The 23,696-nt window shown below is 50.5% G+C and overlaps 9 protein-coding genes across 9 annotated transcripts; 6 read left to right on the top strand and 3 right to left on the bottom strand.

Moving 5' to 3' along the window:
* Positions 1–1,743: 1,743 nt before the first annotated feature.
* N7515_007492 (uncharacterized protein) lies at positions 1,744–3,308 on the top strand (the record flags this gene model as incomplete). The annotated part of the gene is made up of 4 exons (XM_056668236.1): positions 1,744–1,806; positions 1,864–2,046; positions 2,314–3,072; positions 3,165–3,308. 4 exons carry the CDS (start codon positions 1,744–1,746, stop codon positions 3,306–3,308), a joined length of 1,149 nt encoding a protein of 382 aa, XP_056521832.1.
* A 905-nt stretch (positions 3,309–4,213) lies between these two features.
* N7515_007491 (autophagy-related protein 27) lies at positions 4,214–5,307 on the bottom strand (the record flags this gene model as incomplete). Its single annotated transcript, XM_056668235.1, has 3 exons — positions 4,214–4,409; positions 4,470–4,977; positions 5,049–5,307. The coding sequence occupies 3 exons, from the start codon at positions 5,305–5,307 to the stop codon at positions 4,214–4,216; spliced, it is 963 nt and encodes a 320-aa protein (XP_056521831.1).
* Positions 5,308–6,205: 898 nt separating this feature from the next.
* On the top strand, positions 6,206–6,868 carry N7515_007490 (tubulin-binding prefolding complex subunit GIM3; the record flags this gene model as incomplete). The annotated part of the gene is made up of 3 exons (XM_056668234.1): positions 6,206–6,433; positions 6,512–6,579; positions 6,676–6,868. 3 exons carry the CDS (start codon positions 6,206–6,208, stop codon positions 6,866–6,868), a joined length of 489 nt encoding a protein of 162 aa, XP_056521830.1.
* A 567-nt stretch (positions 6,869–7,435) lies between these two features.
* Positions 7,436–9,525, bottom strand: N7515_007489 (Hsp70 family protein; the record flags this gene model as incomplete). Its single annotated transcript, XM_056668233.1, has 3 exons — positions 7,436–8,125; positions 8,176–9,108; positions 9,175–9,525. 3 exons carry the CDS (start codon positions 9,523–9,525, stop codon positions 7,436–7,438), a joined length of 1,974 nt encoding a protein of 657 aa, XP_056521829.1.
* A 931-nt stretch (positions 9,526–10,456) lies between these two features.
* Positions 10,457–11,795, bottom strand: N7515_007488 (uncharacterized protein; the record flags this gene model as incomplete). Its single annotated transcript, XM_056668232.1, has 2 exons — positions 10,457–11,573; positions 11,677–11,795. 2 exons carry the CDS (start codon positions 11,793–11,795, stop codon positions 10,457–10,459), a joined length of 1,236 nt encoding a protein of 411 aa, XP_056521828.1.
* Positions 11,796–12,383: 588 nt separating this feature from the next.
* Positions 12,384–13,159, top strand: N7515_007487 (proteasome assembly chaperone 4 family protein; the record flags this gene model as incomplete). Its single annotated transcript, XM_056668231.1, has 2 exons — positions 12,384–12,605; positions 12,908–13,159. The coding sequence occupies 2 exons, from the start codon at positions 12,384–12,386 to the stop codon at positions 13,157–13,159; spliced, it is 474 nt and encodes a 157-aa protein (XP_056521827.1).
* Positions 13,160–17,753: 4,594 nt separating this feature from the next.
* N7515_007486 (transcription factor domain-containing protein) lies at positions 17,754–20,147 on the top strand (the record flags this gene model as incomplete). The annotated part of the gene is made up of 1 exon (XM_056668230.1): positions 17,754–20,147. One exon carries the CDS (start codon positions 17,754–17,756, stop codon positions 20,145–20,147), a length of 2,394 nt encoding a protein of 797 aa, XP_056521826.1.
* A 1,088-nt stretch (positions 20,148–21,235) lies between these two features.
* N7515_007485 (uncharacterized protein) lies at positions 21,236–22,022 on the top strand (the record flags this gene model as incomplete). Its single annotated transcript, XM_056668229.1, has 3 exons — positions 21,236–21,360; positions 21,435–21,605; positions 21,671–22,022. The coding sequence occupies 3 exons, from the start codon at positions 21,236–21,238 to the stop codon at positions 22,020–22,022; spliced, it is 648 nt and encodes a 215-aa protein (XP_056521825.1).
* A 313-nt stretch (positions 22,023–22,335) lies between these two features.
* N7515_007484 (uncharacterized protein) lies at positions 22,336–23,640 on the top strand (the record flags this gene model as incomplete). The annotated part of the gene is made up of 4 exons (XM_056668228.1): positions 22,336–22,437; positions 22,514–22,952; positions 23,015–23,535; positions 23,593–23,640. The coding sequence occupies 4 exons, from the start codon at positions 22,336–22,338 to the stop codon at positions 23,638–23,640; spliced, it is 1,110 nt and encodes a 369-aa protein (XP_056521824.1).
* Between the last annotated feature and the right edge of the window lie 56 nt (positions 23,641–23,696).

Here is a 23,696-nt window from a genome sequence, read left to right as displayed (position 1 = left end):
GAATGGGATATGTGGGAGCTGAAACAGGATGAAGCAAGTTCATATACTCCTAACGCCTGGGCTGCCCGAAGCTGCCACAAAGGACATGGCGTCACCACCAGGTTCCACCGCCTTCCAGAAGCTGCCCGATATTGCCTGACACGGCGCGATCGTGCCAGATGGTACGATCATACGGCACGTGACACAGTAAATTGACAGGTCACGTGCACAACACGTGATCCGTATACATGACTAAACCTTATCCGTCCCGAGATTAGTCCGCATTATCGGATGAGGTGGAGGTCCATTCCAAGTTAAATCGCGCAGACCAGCAAACCAGAGCTCTCGGATCTTCAGCTCTCCACGTTGGAGATGGTCTGGCCCTGATTCCGTTTAACGGAAGTGTCTATTTCGAGCTGACCGATGTACAATGTTGTACCTTACGATGTTTGTGTTGTCTGATGTGCCTTGCAGTGGATCGAAACAAGACAACAACTTTTGACCTTGAACTTTGAAGTGTCCCCCCACCAGCTCCTTTACCCGCAAAGTCACGCTGAGCATCTATCTACGATGTGCCCACTAACGCCCACCCATGACAGTCCCGTGCCGTGTCTTCTGATGCTCGTCGATTCGATTGTCTGTCAGCCACGCGACGCTTATACTCGTCTGTTGTGTACGTGTTGTATATCCGCGTTCCACGATAGCCGACAGAAAATGTCCCGCAGCCTGTGAATGACGTCACACGGGCTATATGCAGAGCAATAAGAAGTCGAGGAAATCGATCTCGAACCTTAGGCAGGATCAGACCTTCGAATCGCTGCAAGTCGATACTTTGCCGAGGATATACATAACCTGTAGTATCATATTTGTTCCTGCCTCTCATCAGATCCTGAGATCCCCAACTCCAACATGCTCACCGAGCAGAAAGAGGACAGTTTCACCAGATGCTCAAACAGGAGCCGTGGATAGGCGGAGACTTTGTTCCAGCCCAGTGCTCGTCGCTTGGCCTCCCATTGGCTTATCCACTCGGAAAATGAAAGGTTCCTGCGGGGCAGAGAGGGGCAAGAGGCTTTATGGCGTTAATGATTTGCTTTCTCCGATCCTGGTTCGAGGCTTTTCATGGCTTCGATATCTGCAATTCGTACAACTTCTACTTATCATAACACATTGAGCACGGGATTATCCGCGGTAAGGGGGGGTTTATGCCACTACATTCCACTACATGCCCATAAGCGTAACATTGACCTCCGGGTGAACTCGTAGATCTCAATCCCAATCCCCTCATCTTTCCCTAAATGAAAACCTACTCCGTAATACCCATAATTATTTTTCTTTTTTTTACCACGGTAGCTGCCATTCAGTTCTGGGTACCTCTCCGCCTCCCGAGGCTCACTCAACTCAAAAGGCAAAATCAAGGTCGTTAGCAGTGTACCTATGTCATTCGTATAAAATCAGTTCTAGTCCCCCCCCACACCCCCCATCTGCATCTATTCTTTCTTCTCACGCCATACTGCTTGAATCTGAGACCACCAGGAAGCTCTCACATTTGCCCGCTACATCGACACCCTTGTCTGTCGTACCTAGACTCGACCCGCTATCTAGATCAGAGATTTTCCTGGCAACGACTGAACTGCATTTGTTTCAATCCTTGATTGATTGATCAGAAGCTTAATCCACTGTTTATTTGAGATTACCTTTTTTCTTTACCTTTCCCCAGTCCACGATCTGCCTGCATACTGCAGAAGGAACGGGTATATTACAAGGATGCCGAACAAGCCGATATTTGTCGCTACGCATCCGCGGGCATGCTCAACTGCCTTTGAGCGGGTAAGAGATCTGCATTGAAGGGGATCGTACCGAGGAACTTATATTGACAGGATACAGGTCTTCATGACTCAGCGAGATACCATACAGTGTGTCCATGAGCCATTCGGCGATGCATTCTACTACGGTCCGGAGCGCCTTTCCGGCCGATTTGCCGACGATGAACAAGCACGTCTGGATAGTGGATTCGCCAATTCGACTTATAGCACCGTGATGGAAAGAATCGAGCGTGAAGCTACTGAGGTCCGACCCTTCTTTTTGCGAATCTCGCGTTCTTGCCCATCCCCTTCGTGACCCCCTCAAGTTGTGAACGTGTGGGTAAAACCACTTCCCTTGTCCGTACTTTTTTCTTTTGTTTCACCCTCAGATGTAGCCTCAAGGCGAACCCACCATATCCCCGCTACGAACTATAAACCGCGGACTTGCTCCGAGTTGTCGGATGATCATGGAGATCAGCACAGCGGAACCAATCATCACACTTTTCTTAAGAGGTTACTTACCGTGTCATAGGGAAAGCGGGTTTTCATCAAGGACATCGACCATTACCTGCTTCCGCCAAATGGCCAGCCCGCCAGCACCGCCCCATCTCTACTGCGCACTAAGCGTGGTGTCGGGACCAACGGCGTTACACACGAGGCCAACGGTGTGAACGGTCACACCAAAGGCGTCAACGGCGTAAACGGTCACCATGAAACCAGCGGCCAGACCAACGGCCATTCCAATCGTACCGCCAACGGTCACACCAATGGAACCTCAAAGGAACCCTACCCGTACGACACGCCCACCGAGCCGGGAAACCCAACCGTAATGCCACGCGAAATGCAAGAACAGTTCCATTGGGCTTTTCTAATCCGCGACCCGCACTACAGCGTCCCGTCGTACCTGCGGTGCACAATCCCGCCTCTGAGCGAGGTAACCGGGTTCCACAACTACGACCCTCTGGAAGCTGGGTACGACGAGCTGCGCCGGCACTTCGACTACCTGCGGGAGACAGGTCTGATCGGGCCTCGCGTGGCGACACGTCCGGAGCTGGGCGGTAGCGATAAGGCGCAGGGGGTTGAGATCTGCGTGATTGATGCGGATGATATGCTCGATGAGCCGGCAAAGACTATTGAAGCTTTCTGTGGTAGCGTTGGGTTGCCGTATAAGCCCGAGATGCTTTGCTGGGATAATGAGGAGGAGCATGCCGTTGCGAGGAATGCGTTTGAGAAGTGGCGTGGGTTCCATAATGATGCTATTGAGTCCAAGGCTTTGGTGCAGAGGGATCATGTGAGTTTTTTTTCCCTTTCCTTTTTTTTTCTTTCTTATGTTCCTTTCTTGTTAGTGAGGAGATATGGGACATGCCCTAACATCATCGGTAGAAACGCACCATCAAGACCGAGGAGGAATTCGACGCTGAGTGGGTGAAGAAGTATGGCGAGGAACATGCCACTTTGATCCGCCAGACTGTCGACCGCAACATGGCGGACTACCTGTATCTCAAGTCATTCGCCATGAAGGTCTAGAATGAATGAAGGTAGCCCATATCCAACGCCGACAGACATCTCCTTTGCTCGAGCAACGAGGACGTTGTAGTTCGGGACACCATCTCCACTTGGAGATTGGTTGATGATCATGATGATTCGTTATCTTGCTGCTTTATCGGGCTTGACGCTGCGATAGCCCTATACATGTTGCTGTACCACTGCGTGTGTTTGCCATTTGCTGTTCTGCTGGAGGTAATCCCTGCACTCGAGGCCGTCGATTCATAGCCTTGATATTGTTGCTATCATATTCAATATCCTGGTCAATTGTGCTGTATGAGTTGAGGCTGGAAGATGTAGACGTAATATGTTCTTGGAGGCTAGCAGGGTTGAGTTCCTCGCATCAAAATATGCAGTACCAGTCGTACTTGCACTTGAACTCCGGTCATGGCTGGTACTTTCCTAGTTTTGGCAAGAGATATCAACAAACAATCTGTGCTAGGAGGAAAGAACCATTGTAAGGAAAAAAGAACGAATGGAGATAAAATATCCTTATGCTTCAATGTGCAAGTTTTTCTGAGCATTAGGATGGAGGGAAGTTTTATCGATGCGCAAGAAGAGGTAGAGCCACCACTCTGGAACTTCACGACGCTGCCAACTAGTAACACAGCCTACAATGGATAAATCTCCCAGGCATCAATCCCAAGATCGTAGCGAACATCAGATTTCAACATAGATCGTAAGACGACCAGCTCAGATACATCATTCGTTATGGCCAAACATATAAACCCAACCTCATCTAGCGCCCATACAAACACAGACAAAGCAATTGCAGACGAACCTGCAATAGCCATGAGAACCCCGACTGGAAACAGTCGGGAGACAGAAGATTCTCGCATCTTCCAAAAATACAAAACGAGAAGAGCCAATCTATCCAGGCCATTCCTTCATACCGCGCTGTATCCACCGCGCGAGCCTGCTCCTTGCAGAGTATTGATGACACGACGGAGCCAGTCCTGGAAGAGGTAGGGGATATCGCGGATGGTGTCTGAGTGTGGGAGGAGGTCCCAGCCACGGGCACCGTAGCGATTGTAGTTGAGCCAGGAGCCGAAGATGAGGTAGGCGGCGGTGCAGAGGAAGGCACTGAGTATTCGATTAGCGGGGAGTTTTCCGATGTCTTTCTGGAACTTTTGAAATACTCACATGATAATCAACCAGGTGAAAAAGCCCCAGCTATTGGAGCTGGGATTATCGCCCTTCTCCTTCTCATACTCGTCGCATGCGTACTTTGTGCGCCAATCCAGTCTCAGGATGTACATATCGTCATCCGTGGGACCAAAGCTCTTGAACTGCAGACTGCTGCTATTTCCAGCCGGCGCAACGCCTTCTTCCCCGCCGTCCGCTCTCCGGCGCTCTTTCGGCTGCGCATCATCCGCAAGGGAATGCAGACCCTCCAATCCAGATCGCTCATGGTCGCATTGGAACTCAATGATCGCACCAGCCTTCTTAGCCTTCTGGTCATTCGCATCTCCTTTATATGACCCGCCTTCGAGCTTGACGCGCAGTCCCTCAGTCTCCGGATCGATATCCTTCAACCGCTTCACCTCGGGATTCATAGTGCCATGGCCGACAGGGTCGAGACCGACGATGGGGAAGCCGAACGTTGAACCACCATTTCCGTCTTTTGCGACTCGGTGGACAAACCCACACACTAGTACAGTATTATCAATTAGCATGGGTCTCCCTCACATAGACCCTTTTGGTATTATTGGTCGTACGTACCAGTTTTGCTAGTCCCGCACGTCGCGTCGCCATATCGGGCTGCAGATCCGAGGATATTGCAGATATTCAGTCGGTAGGTTGTATTCGTCACGTAGTCATCTGTCGTCACGCTGTGAGTCACTTCGTGGACGCCTTTTAGTGGACTCAGGTCGTATTTGTAATTGTCGACTTTGATGTGCGCGCAGTCAAATCCGGTGGCAGATGCCAGGCCGGTTAGTGTAGAAACGAGGAGTGAGACTCCATTTAATTGTATTCGCATGATCGGTGTGAGGTTGGGAGGTCTGAAGCTGGACTCTGGAAGGGGAGGAGGCGCTGATGCGAGCTGGGAGGGTTTTCGCGCGGGATAGAAGTTCGATAGCTCGGAGATGATCACGGGAATTGCTGTGTAGAGTGTGTAAAGGATGAGTGTGACCGGTTGCACTGATGATATGATTAAAGTTGTAGGAGGGACGCAAGTTCGGGGTCTCCAGAGTTTGAGAGGACGATGACGGGTGTGTTGAGGTGTTTCGTTTCTCCGGAGCGGTGTTTTGGCCACGCTAAATGAAGATGCCGGTCGACTGCCCAACTCGATAACGGATATGCCTTGAGAGTAAGAGCAATTTGGGAGAAGATGTTGACTTGTCAAAATAATTCTATGTTGAATGTGTACGGAGTAGAGAGCTACAATGATGTCACCGGGTCATCAAGTGAGTAGTGACCACTCTTGGAAGTACCCGATCACCTGCCCAGTCTAACTATATGGAATATAGACACAGTTCACGAGGGAAATAGACGTCAGGTGACTCAGGTCCTCGAGAATAGCAGATATCGTCTCTTTCTTAACGATGTCGACGATGTAGTGGCTGTTACTGACCTAGTAGACGCCCAGTCCAGCCACACACATAGATCCTCAAACGTAGACAGTAGTACGTTCCTCTAATTTCCTTACAAAACAACATAAAAAAGTACAAAGTCATGCCCTAACCGTATCAATAACCTACTCCCTCTATCCCCAAGGTAAACGCCAAACCCCGCACGGACCACCCACTCAAACCCGATATCAAACGCAACACAACTCCCAGCACCAACAAAAACAATCTACAACCCCCAAAAACAACGGCGAATCCCCCCCATTCAAAGCCCCATATAACTCCAATTCTACACAACTACAAGCCAAAATGGTGCAACCCCGCATGGTAAGCTACCCCTCCACAATTCGCGGACCCTGCCAAAACGGCCAACCCCAGCACGCAAAAGCTAATAGCGCAACGCAGCTCACAAAAGCCGACGAAACGTCAGGCAATGATGAGAATGAGGTCCGACGCGAGGATCAGGAGAAGATTAATCGATTTAGTCGGTTGCATCAGCGGGAGACTGTGCTTGAGGAGCAGTTGAAAGGGAAGCAGGTATGGGCTTTTTTTTTTCGCTTTTTCTCCCATGGATGGTCTTGTTATGTATGAAGCTTGTTGCTAACTGGTCTGCAGAAGGATAAGGAGGATTTAGAGGAGATTTCGATGGAGTTGGAGCTTGCTGATGAGGATGAGCTTGTGCCGTAAGATTGTCCTTTCCCTTGATTCTTTTATGGACTCCGCTGTTGCGATATTCATGTACTGTTTCAAAGCACAGAAGACATACTAACAGCCCCCAGTTACAAAATTGGAGACTCTTTCTTCCAACTACCGCTATCAGATGCTCAGGGGATGCTCTCGTCATCAACGGAGAAGATCGACGCAGACGTCACCAAGCTGGAGGACTCGCTCGGTGAACTGCGTGAGGAAATGCAACAGCTGAAGGTTGCGCTGTACGCGCGGTTTGGTCGCAGCATTAACCTGGAGACTTAATCCGGTTGAATCGATGTACTACCACTCTTCTCTCTGTGTCTCCATGTCGTCTAGATTAAATACGCTGAAATGGATGAATTTGATGGAAGGTCCGATTGGAGAGCATCTGCTTCATATTTGCTGATCATTGTGCGCCAGCGTGAAAATATGTGTAAAGTGCGAGGAATTAGGAGTCAGATGAAGGCCAGTTCGTTCATATCATTCAAACAAAACATAAGCAAAAGGTATCTAAGACGGCAACGGAGAGAAAGAAAAAAAAAGAATTAAAGCAGACCACGGACACAGATAGACCAAATCTATGACTCCAAGCAGCTGTGTCATACATCTGGAACGGCATACGCAGTATAAATCCGCAAGAACGGCAGACAACGCCCATGCGCCGCAGTGATGCCTGGTCATCCGAGGTTGGACCGGCTCACTGAGAGAAAAGAAAATCAATAAAACTCCAAATGATGGCCAATTCAGTGGTCACCAACGATCCCGTCCAAGGAATGAATGTTTTGATGTATATACGGCGACCGCATGTGTTATTTTCTGAAGAGTGTTTCCTGTATTCCAACTGGAAGATCACCGGAACTTGGCGCGGCAGCGGCCCATGATCTCGTTCTGACAGACTAGTTCGGCGCTGAACTCGCTGCCGTCTAGGGTGAGGTAAATATCAAAGTAGACACGGTAGAAGATGCCCTGGGGTGTGTCCATGCGCTCAAAGTCGGTCTCCAGGTTCTTGCGCGATAGATCGGACGTGAGCGTGACGACTTCCTTGATGCCTAGAGAAGAGTTAGTGGCGAATGAAAGTACACGGTCGTAGCTTAACTCACGTGGATCCTTCGTATACTCGGGGCAGACATCCTCGTCACAGGCATACAGCACATCCTCGTACATCAGAGTGGCCCCGGGCGCTACTTGACGGAAGAAGCTGACCTTGACTGGCTCGCCAATTCTGACGCGCTCCCCCTTTTGGACGAAGATCTGACGGGTATACTTGCAACGGTCGCGGCCATCCAAACTGGGCACACGGTACTGTTCTGGGTGATAGCCTTCCTTGAACGGTTGGAGGGTGGCCATCAGGTAGTGTCGACGGGCCACACGGTGAGTGATAACCCGCTCAGTGATACCTGCAGTAACTGCACCCTTAACGATCGCAGCCACAGAGTCCATCGGGCGGACCACCTTGGTTTGATACTGCGGTGGAACGTGGAGCTTGATCTGCTGGAAGAGGTATTCTGAAGCACCGAATCCACCGACGACCAAAACATTCTAGAATGCGTTAGACTCCAACCCCAAAGGCTAGATTGAAGCATTCTTACCTGAAGCAGACGATTTTGCGCCTGGATAGCGATGATTTGATTGCGCACCAACTCGAGGATACGGTTCACGACCGGCTCGAAGCACTGAAGGATCTCCTCATTCATGAAGGTCATATAGCCCTCCTCAATACCAGCCTCGGGGAAGTCGGCCTCGATACCCACATCCACGGCCCATTTTTGTCCGTTGTTGCGGAAGTCTGCCTTGATCCGGTTCTCAAAGTCCATGATACACTTTGCGTAAACCTTGCCCGCAGTCCGAGAGCCGTCCGGCAGCTTCATCTTGCGAATTTTCGCGCGCAGAATGTTGCTGAAGTTCCGATTCAATGCCGTTGAACCGCATGAGTCACCGGACCCCGCAGTGCATTCCATCACACTGAAGGGCTGCTCTTCCTCAACCTCGTATGCGATCAAGTCCACGGTACCACCACCGCAGTCCACAATCAGGATGGCATCGCCCACCTTCAAGTTGAGGAGTCCGCTCTTGGCGCAAAATAGCGCCGCTGCCTCGGGCTCCGAGACCAGCGTGAGACGGTTGTCGTTCTCATCGCGCAAGAAACCAGCCTGGATAGCAGCAGTTCGCGTCGCAGCCTTACCGGCATCATTCCAAATAGCCGGCACTGTCAGATAATACCGGATGTTGCGCTCCTCCCGAGTAAACACCTCTCCCAGTGTCTTTTGTAGCTGAGCGCGCATCGCTTGGCGTAGCTTGAAGAGGTAATCGGCAGCGACATCGATTTCGGACTTGCCCGGGGGAAGGGGAGGCAAGTTGATGGGGTCGATATATGTGTTTCCAGAGAGCATCAGCTGGAGTTTGAACCACTCAACCTTCTGCACTTGGGCTTTGGGATATCCGGTAGGCGCGAGTGCGTCGGCAATATCGGGGCCCCATCCTACCACCTTTTGGTATTGGTCGTAGTAAAGGACAGTGGGGATCTAGCAAGGAAATCCACTAATTAGTCTCTTCGTTCATAGCAAATTAGGCTGATTGACGGCGCTCACCTTTTGTTTTGTGTGGGTTCCGGCACCTGGCCATTCCGTGATGATGTCCTCTCTTGCTTCGTTGTTAGTCGCGAACGCGTATGCGACACCCGAGAAGGTCGTGCCAAAGTCGATACCGACAATCAGCTGGGCCTTGCTGCGACCGGCGCCTTCAACCTCGACAGCCGGATTGCGCCCGGGGTATATATTAGTATTCAGTGGTGCAGGGATGCTAGGAGCCATCTGTTGTTGCATACCATAACCCGGTGGACCGTTCATCGGAACACTGGGCTGCTGGTATTGCATATTTGTCGTGATGGGCGGAGGTTGTTGACCGTGTTGCACCATTGGGCTCGTTGGACGGTTGTTCATTGTATAGCTGGGGGGGCGACCCAACTGTTGTTGGTTATTCATTGGGAGACTTGTTGTTGACGAACTGCGGCCGGAGGCTGGTGGGGAGCTGGGGGTTGGAGTAACAATCACTGGATTTGGAGGATTCGGTGGACTTTTGTTTTTGTTCCTAAAGCCAAATGACTTGAATCGGGCACTCATGAGGTCCATGTGCGGCGACAAGAGAGAAGAAAGGGAGAGTTAGAAATGGAAGGGGAGGGGAAAAGGATGAAAGAGGGGGAATGTGAGGCTGAGGTTTACGAGGTACAAGTGGAGATCAAAGAGAAGTCTGAAAGAATCCAACTTCACCAAAAGATTTGTGAGAAAATAAGTAAAGTAAGGAAGCGGATTTAATCAGAAACAATCCAAGGGACTAGGGAAATATTAATTCCCGGACTGGCTTCACGTTAGAAGCCGAAAACTACATAACAAGCTACATCGTGTGTACATCGCTCTATACTTAGCTACTATTCCCATAAGCAACTAGTCGTGGAGCCCAAGGCATGGCCTCGAACTCGAAATAAAATGACGATTGACAAACTTGAATCTCCAATGTTTTGATGTCATTTCCAATTCATTTCTCACCGTTTCTTTCCCCTTGGCGCTCAGGTCCCCCGTGCGTATTCGAATTCTTTGTCAATGCATAAATGGATATCATCGGTGGTATGCAATATGATGTTCAAGTAGAAAGAGTTCCCTAGAGATCTCCTTTTTCCCGATCCATGGCTCTCAGACTGAGTCGTCAGGCTTCTTTGTCTCGTATTTGGCCCCCAAAGATGGAAAAGACTAAGTAGACTAAAAGAAAGGGAGGGGGCGAACACAGCCTGGTCTTGTCAACCTATGCGCCTAATCACAGGGGTGAATGGGGGTTGGGCGTTCTCCCGCCACCTCCCGTCCATCCGACCCCGCCCCTTCAAGCCTCGGTCATCTTACGCATCACCCAGTGAGAGGGCTGATACATATTTAGGAGCATGCTATCTGGATCCTGAATGTAGCCGCAAGCCCGCCGATCACCACGTTTCTCGAGGCGGAAGCCCATGCGCTCCACAAGGCACAGCACTTCTTCCTCGGATAATTCCACATTGCCAGGCTCACCAATCCCAGCCCCCTCGTGTCCGGTGTCGCTTGGTGTGCGGGAGTGGCCGTCGTCAAAGTGCCACAATAGCGGACCGACGTTGATCCAGAGCCCATTGGGTTTGAGGCTGTGTCGGATCGTCTCAATGTACCGAATAAGGTTTGGCGCCGTGTCGATGAAGAATACAGTAGTGACTGCATCGAATGCCTCATGGTTGTCGGGCTGGGTATACAATATGGTGAAATCCGCCGCAGACATGGACATTGTGCCCAAGCGACGGCCGGTATTGGCAGCCTCTTGCATGGCGAAGCCAGGGTGCACGTCAGGGATCATCACTTGCTGTAGTTGCTGTGTCCGGGATCGGAGATTGGAGAAATGCAATGCAAACGGATGAAGCGCATGCTGCGCCGGTCCGTCGGTATGGTTCAAAATCCAACTGCTGGCCAGCAGCTGGTGGTAAGAGATCTCGTTTCCCTCGGCATCATAGCCCGCCATGCAGATCTCGAAGACTAGACGGCCTAGGCCAGCGCCGGGCACGAGGACGCGGATTTCCTCACCATGATCGCGCCGTACCTTGAATTCATCGTGGAGATCTTGCAGAACAGGGTCGTAACAAACTTCTCTCTCCGCTCGCCCTTCGCTGCTCCAGTCACGGTAAAACTGGCGGATCGTCGAATGCGCTTTGTTGAGATCTGATGAAGTTGCGACGTCATGCCAATTCTGAGTTGGGCGGCTTTTGTCCGGGTTTTGCGGAAGACCAAAAGACTTGAGACCTAGCTCAAGAATCCTATCGGCTATCTCCGCATTGGCATCAATGGCATCGTCCACCTTGTTGAAGTTGTCAAGGATGGAGAACGGAGGCTCTGAGAGCATCTGCCAGTGTTCCGAGGGCAGAGCGTAAAAGGCTTGCCGTCGACGATGAGTCGTATTCTTGTGTGCATTTCGCCGATATTGTCTGCAAGTGATTAGCCAATTGTATTGATATCGTAAAGTTTGGTTCCAAAAGCGAAAAAGAGCTGCTAGCTGATAAATCTATATCAACCGTCTTATCCACGCACCTAAATGAGTCAAATGCAGCGAACAGCACCCGCCGTTCTTCAGGATCCGCAAAAGGATCGAAATCCCCGCCCCAACTGTTCTCCTCCTCAGTCTGGGGATGTTGGTGTTCAGATGCCATACGGAGTGGTCAGACTACACTGTCGAACTATGCTGCTCGAAACTAACCAACTTTACAAGCAGTAGACACCACGAGAGAAAGACAGCTAGACAGCAGAGATATGAGATCGGCAAAAACGGTCGAGAGTATATGGAGGGGCATAGTAAACAAGCGGTGATTTTTATTGGTCCACTTGGATTTACCGCTCTTCTCTCCGCCTTCTTGCATAGTACATTCAACGCTCCTATGTGACACCAGCGACAGAACCTTGTAGTAGGGCTGAAATGTAAACTAATGGGTAGAGCAGCAATGGGTAGTTATAGACACTCGTCGGTACTCTCGCTAGAAATAGTCCATATACCAAGTAGATAGACGTGCCTGATCCTCCACATGCACCCCATTTTCTGCCAGCAATAAACCACCAGGCGGCCAATAGCAATAAAGTCACGAGTAGCTGTTATGGTCAACCGTAAAGCGCCATAGCGGGGATTCGATATTGAATGTTCCAGGCTTCCAGCTCCTAGCATACTCGTCTGAACAGCTGCCGGCCATAATCTACATTGAACCCCCGCGTCACGACAAATTACAACTGAGAAGACAATAATCAACATGGCCGACGCCCCGCCATCAATTCCCTCAGTGGAGCTCACCACTCCCAGCATCAAACCTCAAGAGATCTCGTTCACATTGCCCAAAGCACTGCACACAACAGCACATGTTCACTTGAACTTCCTGGGACATTGCGCCATGGTATTTCTCGCAACCTCAACGCCAGGCGACTCAGGTGGCTCTATCAAGCCCATGGGGAGTTTTGTCTACACGATGCCTGATGTAAGTATCTCTGCTGTCATTACGTACTTTGCCCTTCAGCCTATTTTAGATTTTTATGCCATAAGACGTGAACAAGGTCCTGCGGCCGGGGTTTGCGTTAGCTCGAGATAGCTATTCCCTGCTCGGTTAGGAGTGGAATCATTTGCACCCTACCGGGGACGACAGCCCGCTATGTCCCAATTAGGCAGGAGACTTGTTCTTACGAGGATCTACAACTTGTGGCCGATCATTGGGTTTTTGTTTTTTTCTTCTTCTGCTAGAAGCTTGATTCTATGTTTGAAATGTCACTGACATTTGTATAGCGCGCATCTCCTAAGTCGACGATATCCACAACGCTCTACACATCAGCATCTAGCATTGAATACACAACCCGCATGGCCAAGATCCTGGCTAGGCGATTTGCGATTCCAGTTTATGTTGGGTGTAGCATTGACCCGCATGCTTTGGGTTTGGAGGTCCAGGAGGAGATGGAAGGGCTCACTAAGATTGTGAATGTCATTATGGAAAAGTGGGAAGAACACAAGCAGGCAATGACTGAAAATGCAAAGCAATAGGTCCGCTTTGTTGGAACAGAATTTACGATATATCTCTAGTGTTTCATCAATTAAAAGCCACCTGCCGAACCTGGACTCTGTCCGTTGAAGTCGCCTCTGTTGTGTACTATCTAACACTGCAGGACAATATGCTCTACCTGGAAGTCGACCTAAGTACACGTGTCTACTGAGCCTCTTTCAAGTGTCCATGCAGGTAGACTTCTGATTTGTCTGAAATGGAGACCCTATCTGCGGAAAGATCCTGGCCATCAAGGTCACATCGTCAAATGTCCTTCTAGGTCCGAACCCGAATACGACATCAGTGAGTGCTCTGGCTCTCTGTCAGTTGGAATTATGTTCCACGAACTTTGCATCCACTGTCTGATAAGCTCGTAGAGAAGTGGTTTTGTAGAAACTGGTCACAGGCTATATCAGTCATTTCGTCACACTCACGCATAGGGTATGTTTGGCGGTTGGGATCCTATGGACTATGATGGGAAACGATGTTTAGCCGGGATAGACAGAGACGGACTCACTGTTTTGTTCGTGGGGACAAAAGGTCTAGATCACGAAGTTTGAACAGAGTGGTCCTGTATCTGTCGATCCTGGACTCCCGGAATCCGATTTCCAGGTACATTTTGGCTCTGGGGAGATGCACAAGCAAATTGCATTGTGGCGGTGTCTTGCTATCGAAAGAAGAGGAAAGTACATCTGATATTGTTTACTCTGCGCTTTATGGAAGGTGTCAGGCACTCAGAGGCAGCCACTTAAGAACACAATGTCGCAGTTTCCAGAAATACCAAATTTAGAGCTTTGTTTACATTCTGCACTTGCCACATGCTGAGATCAATGTAGCTTGAAAATAGGAAAGAACGTCTGAGGTCGGTCAATTGACGTCTCGGCGCTCCCACTCCGACATTGGTCCAAAGTCAAAGTTGAAATTTGGATCCGTATCTGGCGCCTCGGAACTTTTACGTCCGTCAATGGGAAATCCTGTAGGGACCGGCTGCCGGCAATATATTTGATCTACGTACAACGTTTCAATCATCTCATACGTGCTCTTTTATTTGTCCGACTTCTTCGGGTGAGGACCCGAAAAGGTAATGACAAATGATATCCAAAAGACGGGTACTTTGAGAAGATATGTACAAAGTACGTTGGAAGAGGCTCAAGATCTACATGTAATGAGCTAACTAGTCTTTTCTCGAAATTTGTTTGTGACTCTACTCCGATTGTTCGTCCGTTTTCTATCAGGCCTCGAAGTCTCTCTGCGTATCCACTGCAAAAGAAAAAAGATCAGCTAGCCTAGTCATGATTGCTAGTCAGTTACAGGCCGCTGTATTGTTGTCCATGACTCCATGTGGCCTATGCTGACGGAGAATAACTTTCCCCCGTGAATACGACGGAAACAATTCACATGTTTTAGCTTGATAGCATCAGCATTCTACGATCCCCTGACACCACCGCTGCATCAACTGTGGACATCTTTCAATCCACATCGTCTGCCTCAACCCTTCTGTTTCAATATGAACGGCCAAATCCGCAATGAATCACGGATACCAAAATAGAACTCATACCCATTATACAAATCCATCTTAGTGTGAAGACCCAACGACACCACTAAAAGAACATCCAGAGTCAATTCGGCAACAGCATCTCACATCCCCACGTCAGGCCCGTAGCCAATCTCCCAATTCCATCTGAGACATACCCGCGGACCAATCCGCGGAAGACGTCGGGAGTCTCGGCTCATTAAGGTGACAGTTGCAGCGCAGAGCAAATCGGAATGACTCGGCTAACGGGTGTTTCATCTCGATCGTTGTCCCGTTGTGGGGCGCTGACCGATGCCCGTGATTTTTTTTGATGAAAGGAGCAATAATACAGATGTTACGCGCATACACGGCGTGGTGGAGAGTGGAGACTGATCTTGATTAGCGATTGGAATGGAGATTGAAGAGCTGTATGTCATCTCAATGACATACATATATTGGTCCCTTTCCGAGCAGATATACGTAATACCTTAGGGCAGCGTTGTTTTGTTGTCTTTCGCAAAGTGGGGTTACTCAATGATGCCATCCACAGGCCCCGAGATTCCTCTCTTAGGTTTGTCTCTGGCCGACCTGCGGTGTCCCGTAGGGTCTATGGGATAATTTTGTATGATGATGTTGTATGTACGAGTTCATCACGGAATTAGCTACCATGACGTATGAGACGATTAAATTTTGGATCTGTAAGTCGGTCCTCGCGTGGTCAACCCCTGATTAGCACTCTCCAATGAGAGAGGATACCTTCAGCCCGTACTTTGCAAGTGTGGAGGAATGGATCTATCTTGTACACCGCAAGTTCCAAATCCCAGTATCCAGTATATGCACCAGAGCCTTCTGGGCAGGTATAGGCGCAGGGGAATGGTCTTTCTACAGGGATATATCAGGCGGCTACCCCCGGTAGGTCAGTGCTTTGATACAGAACACGTGCTATTCGCGCAGGACCCCTGCATGCTCTATGGAGAATACTTCCGGCACACGGCACGAACCGAGAAAACTTTGGAAGTTCTCCAGGTCTCCATTATGGTTAAGCTCGTGCATGGGGCCCCTGTATCTAGAATTGACTCGGGACACAATGTCCTCTTTGTTAGGTGATAAACACTTTATTTTTGTTTATTTTATTCTTGTTTGCATCAATTTAAGTTCGACGGCGAAGTCCTAGTTGCCACGCGAGTCTTAGCTGCAGTTTGGCAACGAAATCCAAGTTCCAAGTTCATCTGCTAACCGAGGAAGGTGAGGGGAAAAGGTAGTTCAAGCCTCGATGACCACGTTGGGAACCTGCCAAGAGGAGAATTGCTGACTCTACAAGGGCCAAATGTCAGCGATACGACCCGCTGCGTTGGATTTCTTGTTTTTTTAAACTTTTTTTCCCGCTCTCTGTTCATCTTCGCTTGGTGAGCCGACCGGTGGAGACCCGAGAGCACATCAGTGACCTGGCAAGATTGGCAAGAGACTGACCTAGGACGGCTGAGGCTGTCTGTGCCATCTTTGATTTCCCTTTGTTCCCAGCACAGCTTTCACACTCGGTTTGTGTTCTTTGTGCTTGACCACTGGCCCCAGGCTCGTGGGGGCACCGTCTACTGTAGTTCGGCGCCACACCCAGACAGGGGGGAATTGTCAACTAGTGTCATGGACTCATGGGGACGGATGAACAGGACTGGCTTAGGCTGGAACTACTTGGTATGAGAAGGCGAGGAAATTGCCTGATCGAGCCGAGTTGTAAATAAATAACGTTCGGTTGAAGTTCGGGAAACCCGTTAGCGAGAGGAAGTGGCTCTGATAGGTGAGCTCGCATCCCAGTCCTCGACAGTGGACACCAAAGAAGTAAAGATTGGCTCTTGCCACTGGGTCCCGGGCCAACTATCCGGCCTATTTCCATGTGGTCCGGGGCCTGACTTCCGAAGTCGATCATCAGGGCTTGTGCAGAAGATGAAACGAAAGAGGAGGCGGCACGGCGGGCTGCCGAGACCTTCGTGGACCACGTATCTTTCTATTTTCCTTGTATTTTTCTTTCTTTTTTTTGATGATTTTGTGCCTCGTGTTGGGATCTTCTTATGATCTAGGATCCTGTTCCGAAGCTTAAAGATTCCATAGCACTGCAATCAAATACATTCGGGCTCCGTTCAAACCCCGAGAACACACCTTAAAATCTCCTTGATCGTCGCGCACCAACCTTCCCAAGGTTGTCTCCAGGTACCCTTCTGTCAAGCTAAGTGGGACCGATACCTCGGGGCTGCTGGACCACCTGGTATTCCAAGCTTTTAGCGGATTTAGGTGGGTATAGCTTTCGTTTTCTTTGGGATTTAGACACTGCCACTGCCGATCTCGGGGCTCTGTGGGGGTTTATATTCATGTTGTAGATAGCATAGTAGGAGATTTAGGAGTATTAGGAATAGGACAGACAGTCTGTGTGTATATCATAGAGTACTAAGAGTAAGAAAAAGAAATAAGTCTCGGCTCGGGTGAGATCCGTCGGCAGAAGATTCCTTAAACCTATCTTTACGATATTCTCCATCTTTGATAGCTTTTAACTACGCAGTACCATGGGAAGTAGTCGTGCTTTGCTTTTAATACGGGGGATTTCGATGAATTAGGAAGATCGTAATACTTCTTGTCGATCGGGTTCGTGTTTTTTATCTTTTTTCTTTTCTTTTTTCTTCCTTTCGTCCTCTCGTGAGATTCCATTTCATCGAAACGTTCAGGCATTCCCCGATCTCCCCTTTCTTCACAGGATTCCTTGATCTTCACACTGGTCCTAACCTCGGCATTTGGCCATTTGCATACTTTCCACGAACCCGATTGTCCGGTCCTTTACTTTTTTGGCTATTCTCGATTTCTTTTTTTATTTATTTTTCTATTTTATCCTTCGATTCCACTCTATTTCCCTTTTCTACCAATCCCATTCAACTCCCCAAAATGGCCTGACAATTCCCGTCAGAATAGCACTTCTTCAATGGTCTTGGAGTGGCGATAGGCTTAGCCCTACATTAATTTGTTCTCTTCTCTCGATCTCTTTTACCTATACACCATTCCCCCCCAAATATTGTGGCGGAGGTTGATATCTTTTCACCATGCAGCCATCTCATTATCGTGGTAGTCAGGGCTATGAACTCCCACCCGTGCAGTCGGTGACGTCGGGAGCTTTCCCGCCTCCCGCGCTGCTTTCCGCTCCGCCGAGCAGACCGGACAGCGGAATGCGGATGTCTCATCTATTGCAACCCATGCCTCAGCAGTTAGCTGCGCCAATGACATCGCCATATTCACGCTATTACGAGTCCGCGTCCGGCTCGCCGGCTGAGAGCAATGCACTTGCAGATGCATCATCAATGGGCTCGCTTCCGAGCCTCTACTCAACTAGCGGTGGACCTGGGCAACAAGGCTCCGCACAATTACAACAGAAACGCGCATATCGTCAGCGTAGAAAGGATCCTAGTTGCGATGCCTGTCGCGAGCGCAAGGTCAAGTGCGACGCCTCGGAGTCGGCCAGTTGTACGGAATGCAACAACCGCAGGGTGCGCTGTCAGTTTACCAAGGAGACGAACCGTCGCATGCCGTCCGTCAAACAGATCCAGGATTTGGAAAAGCAGCTGCAAATTACCAGACAGCAATTACATCTTCTGCAGACGGGCATGATGCGACCTGATCGCATGCTTGACACGGACGAGGGCATGCAGCCCATGGTGTTGCCGGAAATCGAATACCGTCCCGTGCGCCGGTCCAAGGCGCCCATTGCACAGGATTTCTCCGATGTGCGGTCGAATCTCCGTCATTACGGCCGGGGCATTCTGAAGGTGCCTACTCCCCACCGCCCAAAAGGTGCGGAATCGTTGGTAACGGGGGTCCCGCCGGAGCTGCCGCCGAAGACTTCGGCCGACCAACTACTGGCCCAGTATTTCAATTGCATTCACTCCGTCCTGCCTATCATACATTGGCCCTCATTCACCGCAGAATACGAAGAAGTCTATCGGTCGGGCACGTTATTGGGGGTCTCGAGTGAATGGGCGGCTGTGCTGTTTGGTGTCTTTGCCTGCGGTGCCATCCATACGACCGACCCGAACCGAGAGGAGGAGGGCAAGAGCTATATACACACATCTTGCGGGGTTATCAATGTCTGGCACGACAACTTCAATATGGATCGAGCTCGGGCGGCGCTGCTCGCAAGTATTTTCCTCTACGAGGTGAATGCGAAATCGGCTAGTTGGGTATGGATTGGTTCGGCAGTGCGGGTAGCTCAGGAGATCGGATTGCACATTGACTCGGGCCCATGGCCTGCAGTCGAAGGAGAGATGCGGAAGCGTGTCTGGTGGGGGTTATACGCCTGGGATAGGTTACTTGCTCTTGAGACGGGGAAGCCGGTATTGATCAATGATCAAGACTGTGACATCGATCTCCCATGTCCCGTGGACGATCAGTACATCACCGAAGCAGGCAAGAACCCCGAAAGTCAGCAAACCACGCCGCTGCTAGCTACAATTCATGTTGTCCGGTCCATCGGCCAACTTACACGCACCCTTCGCTCGGCAACCATCAGCCCCGCCACTCTCGAAACTTTCGAGCTTCACTTCAACACCTGTCTCGCCACATTCCCCTCCCAATATCACCCAAAAACTGACCAAGACCTCGACCCCCACTCCCTCGCCCCGGTGATCTATCTCCAAAATGCCCGCCTCCTCCTCCACCGCCACAACATCTCCCCCTTCTGTCCAGAAATGGTACGCGCTTCCGCAATGGACTACTGCGTCAGCACAGCTCTCGACACCGCCAACATTCTAGCCCGCTGCATGCGAAACTACCCCACCAACCCGGGACCGCCGGGCATCAACGACCCCCGCTCCCTATTTGCCTCCTGCGCCAGCTCTCTCCTCTGCACGCACATCTGGCGTTGCACGCTCTTCCTCCTCTTTCGCGCAGAGTACGCCGCAGCTCTCGCCTGCGTACAAGCTCTCGCATCGATCGGCGACGTCCGCAACGTCAACGCCGCCTGCGGCCGCTACCTCGCCTTCTTCCTACGGTGTCTCCTTTCCCGAATCCGCCTGGCCGACGGCCACATTCCCGACCTCGACCACGACGAGGAAATGATGGCCTACGTTTCAGGTGACATGCAGGGAACCAGCGATGGAAGTTGGGTATGGCATGGGTCCGAGACGGGGTCGCAGTTAGAGGGGATGTGGGTCTCGATGCCTGGTTCCCCGAGCCAGGGCGCGCAGACGGATACAGATGCCGAGTGGCAAGGGTGGAAGTGGATTGAGAAGACTGTCCAGGATCTCTTTACTGAGCAGCATCGTTTGCAGCAGCAACAGCAGGTGGCTTACGCGCAACGAGATCTCCCCATGGGACAGGGTCCGATGAAGCAGGAGCCTTCTTCTTCTTCTACTCTTGGTACTCCTGCGCCGGAATCGGCCGCTGATCCGGACAGACGCTCGGGTTCGGCGCATTCACGCATGACGATTGCTAGCATTATTTGAAGCGAGTATCTTGTTTATGGCTCTTTTCCTTTTTTTTTTCCTTTCTACTTGTCTTTGGGGTTCCTTGCGAGGATACCGAGATCATGCCGCATTGGCTGCAAGATTTGATATATTCTCCTTTTCTCTCCTTTTATACCTCCACCTACGTGTGACCGATACCATCTCCACCATTGCACAGTTCCTGCGTCGCTATTTGGGTTTTGGCTCTTGAATGAGGGTCGGTAATTGTGCGAATTACATACGCGCAGTTCTTTGCCATGGTGGGCTTTCTGTTGATCACTTACATTGCCGATACCCATGTCCCATGCCCAAGTACTTGTTCATAGCTTTTCTTTTTTTCTGATGTATATATCTTGGAATACCTACGAGCGTACGTATTTGATTTCGAGGTGTATCAAACCAATGAGTATTTCCATCTTTTTATTACCTGAATATCGAATGACCTCAACCCTTATCTCGCCTCGGAACTGTGTAATAACCTGGTGGGACGTGTCTTTAATTCACGCCTAAGGTTGCAAGCCACAAAAGATCTCCAAGAGTAAAATAAGGGTTCATGATCTGTGCTCGGCTTCGGGTGCGTGCCGGTGGAAGATCAGCCGCGGCTACCTAAACGGAGCGGATCCATAACATGAAGCAATGGCCGATGATTAGAGATAAATTTGATCGGGCCTCGGCATCCCGTGCTCAGACACAGGTTACTCTATTCTACAATCCCATATCTAATTAAGGCTACAAACCCGTATTTTATCCCGCATGCCCATGGTCCATTGTTTATGCTACCTACGGTAAGATCGTCGTAGGCTAACCAACTTAGTCCTGCAGATATGTTTGCCTAGATCAGCCTCTTATGTGAAGAGGGGTCACGGACCTCAGCTGAAGTTCTAACTTCTGCATCAAACCTCCTCTTCTCCGAACTCACTGTCTTTTCCTCCAGTTGCCTCGTGGTACTCGGGGAAGGTGTATATCCAACTTACTCACACTCGTTGTTATACTTTGTTGTTTTTCTCGGCTTAGGTTGCTTCCCAACCCTGCATGCATCTCGGCTAGCATCGCTTCGACAGTACACTTTTCATGGCATAATCATCGAGATGTTGACGTCGCCATATGAATCACTTTGGACTACCTCTGGTCAGACCCAACGCCCGGATGCAAATAAAGTCCCCCGGCGATGGAAGTTCACAGCAGCCTGGTGCGCGGCTCTACAGCTGATCGGGTGAGCGGGATAACATGATCAGACACGTGCTTGACTCGAGCCCTATCCCGCTGACAGTAAATTATCCGTGTTAGATATATGATGCTGGCCGTAGTGGTCGGCACCCCGGCGCATGAACTGCGAATCGATGCCAACGCGTCTAATGTCTGTGCCTTCGCGTTTATCGGTGTCTCCTACGGCGTATCAGCCCTGATCGCCTTCACCAAACGGCATCAACTGCGTTTTCTACTCCACTCGGTCTTCATGTGAGTTTCGAGAAAAAATAACACCCGTCTGTGCTCTACAGACGTTCGCTAACGAATGACTGTAGCCCATACGCGACCATGAATCTGCTTGCGCTTTTGAACATACTTTTCCATATTCATGGCCGAAAACTGCACATGAACACCCTTCGAATCGTGGTGATCTGCCTGCCCGCTGCCTTCTCGTTTGTCTACGCTGTCGCAAGCATCCTGATCTATCGAGAATATGGCCGGCAACGAGCGGAGGAAGCCACGATGCTACTCAGTGATGAAGAGTTGCAAAGACGTCAGCTGCTTCGCTTATTGGGAGAACGGGATACCAGTGCTCCATCGCCCGATCTCGTACGGAACACTTACCGCTTCGATTTGCCTGAGCCTCCGGAGGACGATGCGCGGAAGTATTGGAGTAATAATTCCTGAAGCATGCGACCGCGGATTTTCTTTTTATATGTGATATGAGCGTCAGAGCGTGTCGGCTGGATTTATGAGTGAAGATTATGCTGTTTGATTTGATGTCCGATATAACTTCTACTCCGTAGCATACGTTATGTGGCAGTTCCCCTTGCTGAGGCTTGGCCCGTGTAGATAAAAGATAGCGACGCAGGCTGGACGGACCTCGGCTGTTCCCGTGAGGGACCGACCGCATTTAAGAATCCTAAGCCATTGTCATCCACCTCGGTGACTTTCAACCCAACTCCCTAACCCTTTTCTTTCCATCTCCACGACTTGCAATATGGGCAAACGTGTAACGCTGTTCGATCCCCCGGCGCAGGACCACTCCAAGTCTCTTATCGAGAATGTCCTCGACCTGACGCCAGTAGTGGACCTCGGCCCAGTATGCGACATCCCTTTCTTTTCGATCGCGGCGGAAAGTCAACCAATATACTAACAAACGAGTTTCTGCCCTTTAGGATGTGTTCACTAATACCCGCCCGCTTTGGCATCCCCGGGGAGCCCGTGGCATCTACGGCGGTGCCGCGATCGCCCAGTCCCTCGCCGCAGCCATGCTGACCGTGCCCGCCGACTATGCCGTCCACAGCATGCACTGCTACTTCGTGCTCGCCGGTGACTCCGAAATTCCGATTCTGTACCACGTCGAGCGTGTACGCGATGGAAAAAGCTTTATAACCCGAACCGTGCAGGCGCGACAGCGGGGCCGGCCGATCTTCACCACCACGCTGAGTTTCAGCCGGGTCGGCAGTGGCGGCGAGAAGACGGTCCACCACGCCGTGCCGAAGCCAGAGGTCAAGTTCCCCGAAGATCCTGCACCGGGCAGTCTGAAGGCTCTTAGCAATGCGGGTGGCGGGGGTGGCGGTCCGTTTGAATCAAGGAAGGCGGGGATTTTGAACCGTAGGTTTGCTCGGGATGGGTTCTCTGCTGTATACGGTCTGCTAACCACGCTCGCCATATAGGCAGCTCTTCCAATCAAGAAGACAAAAAGATCCGGCGGTATATTCGCGCTCGCGGTGCAATCTCCGAACAGGGTGGGTATCAGGCACATCTATCGGCTCTGGCCTATATCACCGATAGTTACTTCATCGGTACCATCTCCCTTGTTCACGATATTCCGCGATTCTCTTCCCCGGGTGAACTTGAGAAACTGCTCAAGGCTCTCAAGAACCCATCCGATCTCGACGATGAGGATATTCATTCGGCTCTGAAGGAGTTGAAGGAGGAAGAGGCTGCGGAGCTGCGTCGTCGTGTCGAAGGAGCCCTGAGCAAGTATGCCAAGGCCGGTGATGATGACCACAAGGAGATTGGCATGATGGTCAGCCTGGACCACTCCATCTACTTCCACAACCCGTGGGCCTTCCGTGCCGATGAGTGGATGCTGACGGAGATGGAGAGCCCGTGGGCTGGCGAAGGACGAGGTTTGGCAATTCAGAAGATTTGGTCCAGCGATGGACTGCTCATTGCTACTTGCACGCAAGAGGTATGTTGCTCTTACATTTTCCGAATCCGCTAGAGCGAAGGACTAACTTGACCCTAGGGTGTCGTGCGGTTAAAGCAGGATAAGCCACCATTGTCGAAGATCTAGAGAGCTTGTGTTATACCCCTTTACCCCTGCTAGAGTGTGTCTTCAGTTTACTGTGA

This window comes from Penicillium bovifimosum (assembly GCF_028826915.1).
Source record: "Penicillium bovifimosum strain IBT 22155 chromosome Unknown utg000005l_segment0_segment0, whole genome shotgun sequence".
In the NCBI taxonomy this organism is placed as follows: Eukaryota; Fungi; Ascomycota; class Eurotiomycetes; order Eurotiales; family Aspergillaceae; genus Penicillium; species Penicillium bovifimosum.
This window is presented reverse-complemented; position numbering and strand designations above follow the sequence as displayed.